The 12,544-nt window shown below is 40.9% G+C and overlaps 1 protein-coding gene across 2 annotated transcripts in view; it reads left to right on the forward strand.

Moving 5' to 3' along the window:
• FMN2 (formin 2) overlaps nucleotides 1–11,697 on the forward strand; it is a 366,439-nt gene extending 354,742 nt beyond the window's left edge. For both annotated transcript variants that reach the window (XM_044267009.1, XM_044267010.1), the window contains 2 exons: nucleotides 8,023–8,104; nucleotides 10,164–11,697. In XM_044267009.1, coding sequence (XP_044122944.1) covers nucleotides 8,023–8,104; nucleotides 10,164–10,190 — 109 coding nt within the window. In that variant the 3' untranslated portion in view covers nucleotides 10,191–11,697. The remainder of the gene's footprint in view (nucleotides 1–8,022; nucleotides 8,105–10,163) is intronic.
• The last annotated feature ends 847 nt before the right edge of the window (nucleotides 11,698–12,544 follow it).

Here is a 12,544-nt window from a genome sequence, read left to right on the forward strand (position 1 = left end):
CTGTGTCTGTCACACCACTTATCTAAGTGTTCACTTTCTTCGAGTAAAAAAGCATCCCTCTCATTTTTTGGACACCCGTGATTGCTAAGACAGTTTTACCCAGTCTCAGATTAAAACAGTCTCTCCATAAATTTTATCAGTTAATTGTGCTTGATTGTCTTCAATGAGATGCTTTTTAATACAGGAACATAACCATATGGAAGGATACCCTGTTACCTTTTTGTAGTATATTTGACCATTGTAAATTCATCTAAGTATCCTCTCCCCAAACTATCATTTCTCTTTCTAGTCTGCAGACATCCCATTAGAGATTCCTTGAATGCTTTGTTGAAAAGAAGATTTATTATATCTATGTCGTTTATCTTTTCCACTAACCTAGGAACTAGTAAGGGTTTTCCACTAACCTAGTAACTAGACATGACTTCAGGTGGAATCCTTATAGGCTCCTAATGATTCATTTAATGTATATAAATTTAGTTTTAAGATGGAAGAAAGTGAATATGATACACTAAACTGTTTCATAAATTTTATGCACATCCATTCAACTACATTGTTATTTATGAATGGAATTATAATAGTAAATCAGTAAACTCAAAGGTCAGGTCAAATAGGACTCTGCGTAGTTTACTCAATATGTGAATTGGACAACCAGACTCATTGCTGAAGAGTTTACTGGAAGAAGGAAGCAAAAACAAGAGATTTAAATAATCAAAGTCCTAGTTATTTGTCAGAATTGATCCCTGTGAATTTTTTTAGCTTACTTTTGATTTCCCTGTTCCTCACGCATTTTTTTCATTTAGTTATTTTTCAAACATCTAACCAATACTTATTTGTTGTGACAGCTTTATTATTATCCTTGGGAATGTAAAAAATGAATGTACATGATCTATAATCTCAAGGAACTTACTATCCAACAAGGCAAAAGACAGATACATCAATAGTTTAAGTCTTTAAAATAAGTCTTCCTAGAGGATCAGATATACTCTCTATAGGAAGCTATTTTTGAGCTCGAAGGAGCCATGGAAGGAAGAGAAAAAGAGAATGGGTAGACCCAAAGGAACAGATTTAGCGAAGACCTCCTATGGGGTGGGAAGTGGTTCTGCATGGTTGGAACCCAAGGAACACTGTAGAAAGTAAGGAGAAATTCGGTTAGTTGTGAATGGCCTTGAATACCATGAGAAGGTGGCTCAGATGACTTCCATGTTTTGGACATTTGTGAAGGATGGCCATTCCGTGGGGCAGGGCAGTCAGTGGTCTGGATGACATCAGGAGAAGCTTTGAAAACCAATCAGAGATGATGGAATTTAGGTTGGGACAGATTTAAAAATCATTACTAAGGAATCATTAATAACAAAACTCGTTAACCATCTGCATATATACGGAGGGCTGGTGAGGAAGGGAGAGAAGGGGTTTAGAGGATGAATGTTTACAGATAGTTGTGTTCTTAACCGAGGCCCAGGTCAGGGAAGAAAGAAGAATGTCCACTGGGATCTGGAATTCGGGGGGGGGGGGGAGATCAGAACTAGAGGTAGGGAAAGTCTCTTTGCAGCTGGAATTATAAAGTAGAGATTGCCTACAGATACCGCAGGAATAAGATTAGACCCTGAGTGTGGGGGAGAAGTTTAGCAGCAAAAGAGATGAAGCATGTTCAGAAAAATTGTTGGAGAACTCAGAAATTCTCCAAGGACCAAACGATCGAGAATTTTAAAATCAGGGACTAGTTAACCACTTCGGAGTGATTACTGTCCTAGAGGAAGGTAAGAACTAGAAAGTGCTGGTGGGTTTGCTGGCTAGGAAAGGACTGACCACTTTTATTCCACAGAGGAGCTGCTGTAAATGATGATTTGTATATGTCGGGGGAGGGGGTGATTTGTTGGCTCGGAAATGAGAGCGGTAGTGGCATATGTTCACACCCGTTTTCTGTTACAACCATTCCAACAGTATAGGAGAAGTTTTTTCTGAGGCAGCTCATCCATGAATTCTAACGTTCTGCATTTAGAAGAATCTCAGACAGCCACCAGAGAGATTCTGGCTGTAGGGATCAATTTGATCAGTGGAATGTGTTTTCTTCTGAGTAAACGATTCCTCTTTTCACCCATGTATACACTCTAGGAAACACTGATATACACCATTTCTGCTTATTGGCTTTGTGTTTAATATAGATTTTCAGTTTTTAGGACACAAACCTAGAACATGTATATCTGTCATGGAATCCTAGATTTTAGACCACGAAGATTTCTCAAATTCAGCTACTGTCGTTGACAGAAAGGGCCAGCGCGCGCCGGGTGTTCCCACGATGCGAGTGCAGGATGAGCGGGGGGCCTCTGTGCCAACCCCTGCTTCAGCTCACCCGAGCCATGCTCCAGTTGCATTAAAGAAACTGAAAGTGTCCTTCAAGCTTGGTTTCCTGGAGCCGAGGGCACTTCTGCATTCATTCTGTCTATTCTCCATAACCCTTTGAGGTAACAAATGCAGTGTTCTCTCTGAAAAGTCTAAGATTGTCAGTGATGAAGTTCAGAAATGCACATGTGTGTACACTGTGGTTCTTTTTACTTGAGGCTAATGATAAGTGACATTTTGGGTTGATTGTTCCCATTATATTGTCAGGGGTTTTGTGGTATTGTGTGTGTGTGTGTGTGTGTGTTAAATCATTAAGGTTATAAGGCAGAGACAACAGAGCCAGGAGTAACCTCCCCCAGACCACCTTGAATTCCAGAAGACATCTAACACCTGCTTCTATCTTTATCTGGAGAGAGACCCACCACTTTAAAGCTGGCATGCCTAGCCAGCCTTTGTCTACAGTCTCCACTGTCCCCCTTCTCTGTGTGTATATATGTGTCTTTTTTTCCTCCCCTTTCTCTTAAAAAAAAATTGTAAATTGGTTGGCAGGCACGATGGTGTTGTATTTCAGTGCAGTACACGGTGAACGGGTAATAATTACGTCTACTCTTAGCTTATTACTCTGGGCATCAAGACCTCCAGCGCTGACATGCCAACCCCGGGCTGCACGTACATCTCTCACAGGCCGTAGACTCCAGTGAGGAATCCGGCCGCTCCCAGCAAGCCTCGCTGGAGCCAGCAGGAAATGCATCCGTCGGCCACAGATTCTTATTTAGACCAAATTATTAATGTTTAGTGGCAGAAAAGTGACTCCCTTGCTCCTTCCATTGAATGATGAGAGCGTATCTGTTTTCTTGATAAGACTGTGGCCAGCCTGGCTTTGGCTCTAGAAGGTAGATAAAAATTATTCTGCCTGCAGGCCTCAGGGATGTCTGGTTTCTTTTCTCTGTTTCTGTGCCAAAGTGTATCTCCCTTATTCATCTCACACACGGTCTTTAAACTTAATCACACTGAACTTTTTGTATATGTTTGCCTGACAATAAATGGGTCTGGGGATGAGGGGGGAAAGTGCAGAGAAAAATACATCTTTATTAGGAGAGAAATAAGAAACCACTCTCTTTGTTTAGAATAGCCTGTAGGTTAAATGTGCCCAGTTATATTAAGGACAAAATTTGAGAAAGTTTTCCCTTTTTTAATACCAAAATTAAAATAATCTTGGAATGCAAAGTAGTTTTAGCAAATTTTTTGATAAAAAGTATTTTTTCATTCTCCCACCTACCTCTGTCTTGTTTCTGATAGAGACCTTAAGAATGTTTTCATTCTCCTGGGCTCAAATTTTCTATGCTCCGTAACTGCTAAATTCATAACTCCTTAAAACCAAAGGAAGTGGTTACAACTTGGGATATTTGCATATAAGGAATTAAAAATCTTATAGATGTATTAAGATCTATTTATTTTCTTTTTTAGGTTACATTTATGACTTTATTTTTAGAAAATTTAATATAAAAGTTTTAAAGTAAATTTAAATATAAGCTTTAATACTAAAAGATGTTTTGTTTTTCTCTGGTCACTTTGCCCTGGACCAAGAAAACAGTTCCAACTGAGAGAGAATCTCAGATTGGTATTCCTCACAAACACCTTCCCTTCCTATCCTGTACACGGTTCTCTGAAGCATCACAAAATCTGTCTTTACCAATTAATGGTTGTCACACTTCTTTACCTTAATAAGCTAGAATCCCAAGTTTCATGCTCGTTCCAGCATCACTGTCCATCTTTGTGGACAGCCGCCACGTAAGCAGGCTGGGGGTGCCATGGAACAATGTGTACAGTGTCTTAGAATCTTAGACTCTTAGCCACGTAGAGCAGGAACGCCCTGCCTGTCTGGAAGGAAGACTCCGGCCCCTCTCGCCTTCCGGCCCCAGCTGGGAAGCCTGAAGTATGGGAGGTGTGGGGCGTGTCGGAAAGGCCCGTGGCAGCTGCCTCCAGGTCCAAGAACTCTATTCGTTGATCCAGAATTGAACTCGGTCTTACTGCGCTCATTTGAACTATTTAAATTAGCTTGTTTATCTGGTTTTCCCTTCTAGAGAAGATAGAAATTACTAGAAGAAGGTAGAGTCTGTAACTCAAGGCAGGCATGCTGTTTGCCAAACCTCATTCCATACATGTCTTCTGGTTATTTCCTATGGTTAGATTCTCCCTGAAAGAATACAGAATGTCTCATATTCTGATTACTTTTGGTCCTCCATTTAAGGGAGAAGTACATATTTTTGATGCTTTTTCAGCAGTTTTGTTTCTGAACTTCTATAGGCAATAAAAGCTATCACAGCAAAATATTCACATAAACATCAGACTTTATAGCCGCTATATACCACTCAGTATCCTTCTAGTCTGTCTAAAAGGTAATGCTCTATTTCCTGTTTTCCAGTCCTGCTTTGCTGTGTTGCTGTTTTTCCAAGATCACGAAAGGTGATGAGTTTTCATTATGAAATGATTTGTTTCTGCTCCTGTTTTCTGTGATCTAGACTGCTGACCGAAGCCGCAGCAGTGAGCGAGCCTTCACAGGGGCCGTCTGAAGCCTTTCCTTCCCTGTCTACTTCTCTGGTAGGGTGAAGCCTTGCCTGGCCACGGCCCGGGCAGCCCCCTTTGCGTGACGGCAGCCAGGGTGCACGGCCGCTGGGGAAGCCCAGGGCTGTCGTCTTCCACCCCGCCGGGTTTCCTCCCGCTCTTCATACGGGAAGCGTCGCCCCCTTTCTCCTCCCCGCCTCCTTTCCCAACAGGCCGTCGTGCTCATTTTTACTCACGGCTGAAAGGTCAGCGGCTCCAGGCTTTTTCTTTTTTCTTTATTTCTTTTCAGCAGAACAGAATCCATGGTTTCTGCACCACACCCGGCGCTCCCTGCAGTCCGTGGCTCCCCAGTACCCTCCGCCCCTTCAAACCCCCCTGCTTTTTCACTTCAAGCCTGTCTAGCTGTGCGACCCACATCTTTCTCCTACTTAAGCCGAGTGTGGTTGAAGGGGGGCTCAGGCGGGAGGGAGGGGGAGGGACCGTGTACAGGGGGTTACTCGGTGGAGCCCCCAGCTCGCCCATACGCCGCAGCCCCCTCCTTCCCGGCCTCTCCTCCTCCTGTCAGCTCTGGCCCCGCGTCTCACCTCCAGGGACACATTCTTTTCTCCTGCCTCAAGTGTGGAAAAAATGTCTTGTCCGAGTTTTCTTGAAACAAAATTGTCATCTGGAAGATGCCCCATTTGCTGGGAAGCTTCGGGGGTGCCCCTGCGCGCAGGGCGCGGAAGCGCGCAAGTTCTCGGGGTGCACGGGCCGGGGGGGGGCGGTGAGGAGGCGAGGGGGGGTGCTGGGGGCCGGGGGCTCGGCGCGGCTGCCCCCCCCCCCACCCCGGCCTCTGGGGTTGTGGAAGTCTGGGCCGCCGCAGCGTGCGTGTTCTCCCCCCCCAAACCCCACCGAGGCGCTCCGTGGGGATCGCAGGCTCCCCCGGCCTGCGCACACGCGCTCCCGGCGCCCTCCTCTCTCCGCCGTCCCATTGTCCCTTCCGAGGAAAGTGCGAGCAGCTAAGATTTCTGTTGGATGCCAGGCTCAGCTGTGCACCTGATCCGGAAAAACGTCCACGACCCTGACCTCCTGGGTCCTGGCTGGGCCTCCGAAACCCAGGGGGTGTGCTTATGGCCCCTTCGCAATGGACTTGCTTGCGTGTGTGGCTCTCCTGGTGGACGCTGAGCTTCGTTGTCCTTATGAAGCCGAGCCAAGCCCAGTGCCTGGCCTGCGGTTGCGGGGATAACGCTTGTCGAAGGAAGGAGGGAGCGAGAGCTTGGGCGGGTCCTTGATGCACAGTCTCTTCAGTTTGCGTTCTCTCTGCTGCAAGGAACCGCCGGCTTTGCGTTTGTATTACATTTGTCTTCTGTGGTCCTTAGGAAGATAGTGAGAAAATTAAGATGTTTCGGTGATCTAAACACTAGCAAAGTACATTTTTTTTTAGTAAATGTTACAAAATACTTTAAAGAAAGTTCTGAGTAAAGTTAAGAGGGGATCTGCTAGATGTTGGCGAAGTGCTTTAAAAAGGTTTAAAAAAAAATAGTTTTTTCATTCCTGTCCAAATATTTCAACTGAAATTTACTGGTAGTTCTTTCAGAGGAAGATGGGAACTCTGCAGTCCTTTGTTTGTTATAAAGAAAATGTTTTTGTCTTCGGATGTTTGGAGGAAGGATTAAAGGCAATTTATGACTTGGGTAGAAAGTAATAAAAGTAGTAACAATGGAGTGTCTTCGAAATTGTCATCATTTTCTGGAATTACTAACAATATCAACACAGCAGGCATTTTATGTCCAGAAAGAATTACTTTCATTTGTCATGCTTTAATGTAAACTCTAGCATCAGTCTTCTGACTTCTGGGCTGGATCACTTCCTTCATTCCACTGTTCAAAAACAAGATTTATTCAGAGGAATTCTACTATGAGATCCTTTACCACCAGGCTCAAGAAATATATTTATAACTCATTTCTTTCAGGAAATAAGCGTCAAGATCTACGTAAAAAGTCTCTTATTAAGATAAGTCATGGCTTTTTTAGTTTCTCCAGGAATATGCCATTTTTAACTCTCAAGGGAAATAGTAATAAATAAATTAACCTCACAGGTTATTTTCCTTTTTAGGGTATCCCTTTTTATTAGTATAATCCTAGTTTATAGATTTCTTACCATTTGTTTAATTAAAACAATCACATATACTTTTTAGAGCATTTTACAATTTATAAAGAACTTTTTAAATAAAGGTTTTTTGATCTTCGCAACAATTCTATCTAGTAATAAGAAGAATGCTATTATATATTAAGCTCTTCTACTATTTGACAGAATATAAGTGGTATCAGGACATTACCCAGAATCAAATAGCAAATCCAGAACTCAATGAAGAACTTAACCGCCAAATAACATCCTCTCTTAACTGTACCTCTGGTAAATTTAATACTATGGTAAGAAATCTATAAACTAGGATTATACTAATAAAAAGGGATACCCTAAAAAGGAAAATAACCTGTGAGGTTAATTTATTTATTACGATTTTTTAAAAGAACTCCCAGAAGTGTTAAAACATTATTATTGCACACGTTCTATTTTCCGTTTTCACTTTCTTTGTTTGCTTGTTTTCAAATAAATGGTGGGTTTTGTTGCTTAATGAAGCTCAGGTTTTTAAGACCTGCCCAAGCATTCACTTTTAGGCAACAAACAGCGAGTGTGATGTGGAAAGTGATTTGAAATAATTTTAAAATAAGTATGTGAGGGTTTGTATGATATTGGTTGTTTAATTATTTTAATGCTTCAGATTTATGTCATGGAGCCCCTCTCAGAACCCTCACCTGAAAATTCCCTTAATTTCTCCTACATCAGACTCTTTTAATACAGGATGAAATGTAGATATAACATTTTTAATGTATTTGTAGATCATTCCATTCAACATCCTTTGATTCCAAGATGAGAACACCCCTGGAGGAATTAGCCTCTAGCTCTAACGTTCAATGTTTTTGAATCAAATGTCCAATAATATTCCTGGGTATGTGGTATTATTTTCTCGAATAATTCAAATCCTTAGTGCGTTGATATTTGCTGACCTGCCATAAGATGGATTGCAGTGGTCTGTGTGGGTCTTTGTTTGAACACACGTGTCTTCTCTCCATCCAGAGTAAAAGAAGCCGAAGAGGTCTGCAGGCAGAAAAAGGGAAAGTCACTTTATAAAATAAAACCAAGACATGACTCTGGAATTGTAAGTATTTAACTTTTCCCTTCTTAACCTGGGATTTGCTTTGGCTTTTAAACACTGTTTTCAAAATGTGTACAAACGCACATAATAACATTTTAATTATTTTCCTCTTAAGTGTGAGAAAGATTCTCTCCTTCTCCTTATGCCTTTAATCAGGCCCAGAAGGTCTAGAGAGTCTCAGGATCGAGCATCCAGAGCATAAGAATGAAGATGACTCTGTTAGGGGCTGCCTCATACCTACGTGTGTGGGTAGGGACAGAGGTCACTTTCTCTGTTACATAAGCATCACCCGCCCAGGGCTGCATCTGAGCTGTGGTCACTGGATTAGCACCGCTGGGATCTAAAACATGACGGGCAACGCCAAGTGTAGTATTGTCCTTTGCTCAGATTGGGGGGCTCAGACCTGGCTTGTACCCCTAAGTGGCTCTCACAGTTGGCCGTTCAGTAACTGTCGGCCAGGACGTTGAGTCGAACAAGCTCATCTAAGGTTCCTCCTTGCCCACGTCTCTCCTTAAACTGCCGTACTGTGCCCCCTGGAAGGCAGGGCTTGGTAAAAATGACGAGTTTCCCCTTGTGATGCTGTCAGTGTTGTTGTGAATGTTTTGAGGGTATATCACTTAGTACCACAGGGGTTAAGTAAATGATGCTGTTTTAAATGAAAAGTTGGGTTAGGCCTTAAAATGGAACATTTGGAATTGTATTAATCTAATGTCTAAATGGAAAAGATCAAAATAACCGAAGTTGGGATATGATTAAATTCTGATTTAACCCCTATTTAGAAAATGTTAGGAAGTATATCTTCATTTAAAAGCTATTTCCGGGGGTGCCTGGGTGGCTCAGTGGGTTAAGCTTCTGCCTTCAGCTCAGGTCATGATCTCAGGGTCCTGGGATCGAGCCCTGCATCGGGCTCTCTGCCCAGCAGGGAGCCTGCTTCCCGCTCTCTTCAATCTGCTTACTTGTGATCTCGGTCTGTCAAATAAATAAATAGAATCTTTTTAAAAAATAATAAAATCTATCTCCAGGGTTGCCTGGATGGCTGTGGTTAAGTGTCTGCTTTCATCTCAGGTCATGATCCCAGGGTCCTGGGATCGAGCCCCACATCGGGCTCCCTGCTTCTTCCTCTCCCATTACTCCTGCTTATGTTCCCTCTCTCACTGTCTGTCAAACAGATAGATAAATGAATAAATAAATGCTATTTCCCCTTTAGTTTCTTTATATCAAATAATTTTGACAAGTATGGTTTAATTTTCTTTCTATTAAAGTACAACCTTAAAGGTGCACTGAATGAGGAGAGGAATAAGTATTAATTAACCTCAATCATGTCATTATAAGGATAAAAGAGAATTAAGTTATATTAACCATGAAACAAAGCAGCAATTCAATCTTCATACTTACGTATTTGTGCACAGAATTGCTAATGAGAAAGGTGAGTTGGCACTTTTTCATGTTAGCTAGAAGCTGCATTTTTTTAAAAAGATATTATTCATTTATTTGACAGAGATCACAAATAGGCAGAGAAGCAAGCAGAAGGTGAGGGGGAAGCAGGCTCCCTGCTGAGCAGAGATTCCCAATGTGGGGCTCGATCCCAAGACCCTGAGATCATGACCTGAGCTGAAGGCAAAGTTTTAACCGACTGAGCCACCCAGGCGCCCCCTAGAAGCTACATTTTTAAAACTTTTTTTTTCTCAAAAATATTTTGGTGAAAATTCTAAGACTTATTTATTTGAAAGAGAGAGAAAGAGACAGAAAGGTGGAGGGGGGAGCAGGCTTCCCACTGAGCAGGGAGCCCAACACCAGGCTCTATCCCAGGACCCTGGGATCATGACCTGAGTTGAAGACAGACGCTTAACTGACTGAGCCACCCAGACACCCCTTGGCTTTTGAAAATTCTTAAAGATAAAACAAATTTTACTTCTATCTTTTTCCTTTATGGGCTGGTGGATCTTTAACCTTTTTCCAGAGAATTTGACCCAAGCGAAAAGATCTTGTTTGAACTATTCTAAACTCCATACATTTTTTAAAGTTCTTCTAACTATAACTTATCTGGTGCGTTTATTTTCAGAAAGCAAAGATAAGCATGAAAACCTGAACAATGAGAAGCAGAATAAATATGAGTCACTGTAACCACTTCCACAAAATTCAGCTGACCTGAGGGCGGGAAGGAAACTAACATCATTTTGTTCATTTTTCCTCTTGACCTCTTGCATAATCTTTGTGTTTTCTAAACAGTTCACTGATTGTTGAATTTTACTGTATATTCATAAAAATGCAAAAGCAGTAGACCAGTGGAGAATTTGACACCTTTTCTTTTTTGTAAAGTTTATGGTATTATATCGATAGACCAAAACAACAGCATGTATAAGAGGCAGTATTTCCATTAATGCTGAACATGCTAAATGTTAACCTAAAATTTACTTTTGTGAGAATATTCCTTGTCCCAGCAAAACACTTTCCTTTCTACTGACAACCAGTACTCCTTATCACTGCATTGAGATTTATGGTTAAAATGTTATTTCTAGTGAATCGTTTGTATCAGTTCCATGTCCACATATAAATTTTCTATTTTAAAATTTAAGTTCCATTTATATATCATGATCAGGCTTTCCCAATTCTTGGGTTGCGCTCCCTAACTATATATTTGTGAAAGAAGATTATCATTTTTTACTCAAGTCAGATAATGAATAGAAGAAATATAGCAAAAGAGGTAAGCCCTTTCCTATATATCATCTAATATAGGCAGGAATCAGAGTTTTAGGTTTAATGAGGGCTTTTATTGGCCTGTGTTGAGACCCTATATAAAGCTAATGTTCAACTAAAATAACCTACAGGTGTGCCTCTGTATAACTTTACCATTGGCCTTCACAAAGAGAACATGATTCCATATTTTGAAGGAATTTAATAAACGATGCTCATAAAGTTGCCAAACATGACTAATTGTTGGCCAAAAAAAGGGGGTGAGAAAGTGAGTTCTTGGATGGATTGACATCTGTTACTTAAACATACTACCTGCCTGAGTATTTTTACATGACTGGGATTGTCTTTATGTGTTATAGCAGGTGATTAAAGGCTGTAAAAGGAGTATATAATGACTTGTTCTCTGAAGGAGCTTAGGAAAGGATTTTCTTTTATTTCACTTTGAGGGGTAAAAAAAAAAAAGTAAATCTCTCACTCTTCGTGAGAGTACGTTAACATCGTCTCATGATGCGTCGTGATGGTTTTGTCTAACACTAATAGGCGGGTTTTTAAAAATTCTTTTGATTGATATTTGTTGGAGGTTATGGTGGTTGATATTTCTCGCTATTGGAAACCAACTGAAAAGAGAAAATGTTCCAAATCATAACTGCGTTTGCATTTATGTAAAGTACGGTCTCTTACCTTTTAGTTTGTAGTTTAAGTGCACAGAAACAGTAGTTGACTTGGGTTGTCGTTTTGTAGTCTTCTGTCTCCTTCAGCTCCTCTGATGTGTATATTCCCATTCTTCACTGAAATAATAGGGCATTTAACAAAGATCGCTATGTGCAATACTGTATTTAGTGTTTCTATTTCAATTTTTCTAGGATGTTAATTTATATGAAAATAAAATGAATAATAAAAGAGTACTGTGCCTCCTGTGTGTATATCGCCTAAGGATACTTGCAAAATGCAGTCATCGTATTTAACACGGGGGAAAATAAGTTAGACTCTGTGTTTGGAGATTTTTAAAAAGTTCTTATTTCAAGTTGAACAGTTGTTAGTAGTCGCGTATTTAAAAAGTAAATTGAAAAGCTTAACGCAATCTTAAGGAAGAAGTAATTCCCCCTTACAAGCAGAAATATATCAATATTTGAGAAATCCTTTTTCCAAAAGTATAAACTTGGATGCAAAAATTCACTGGATACAGATTAAGTGGGGAAGGGCTACCGGAAGACGGTAAGGCCAAAGGAAGAGAATGGCGCAGATGGGATATATATAGGAGAGGAAGTAAGGAATGAAACTAAGCACTAATGGAGAAGCATGGCAAGAGTTTTCTTACTCTGTAAGTAAGCTTTGTGTTTAGGTCTGATCATTTTCAACATTAATCAATGTACCAGGCATAAAATAATTTATCATCTACTTTGTGTCAAGGCATGGTGCTAATAACTGAATGTCTCAAAGATCTTCATCAAGTTGGGGAAGCATATGAAGCAACAATTATGGTTCATTGTAGTGTCCAAATCAGACAGCACAAAAAGCTGGAGTGCCTGGCTGTCTCAGTTCATAGAGCATGTGACCCTTGACCTCAGAGTCATGAGTTCAAGCCACACGTTGGTAGTGGAGTCTATTTGAAAAAAATTAAGAACAGAGAGCCCAGAAAGCTAAATCTAGAGAGATGAGTGGGTATTAGGCAAGTGAAGGGAGAGAAATTTGCAGACGGAAAGACAGTGTTCAGACGCATCGAAAACATCATTTCTTTTAGGAGTTTTA

Source organism: Neovison vison, chromosome 10 (genome assembly GCF_020171115.1).
Source record: "Neovison vison isolate M4711 chromosome 10, ASM_NN_V1, whole genome shotgun sequence".
NCBI lineage: Eukaryota > Metazoa > Chordata > Mammalia > Carnivora > Mustelidae > Neogale > Neogale vison.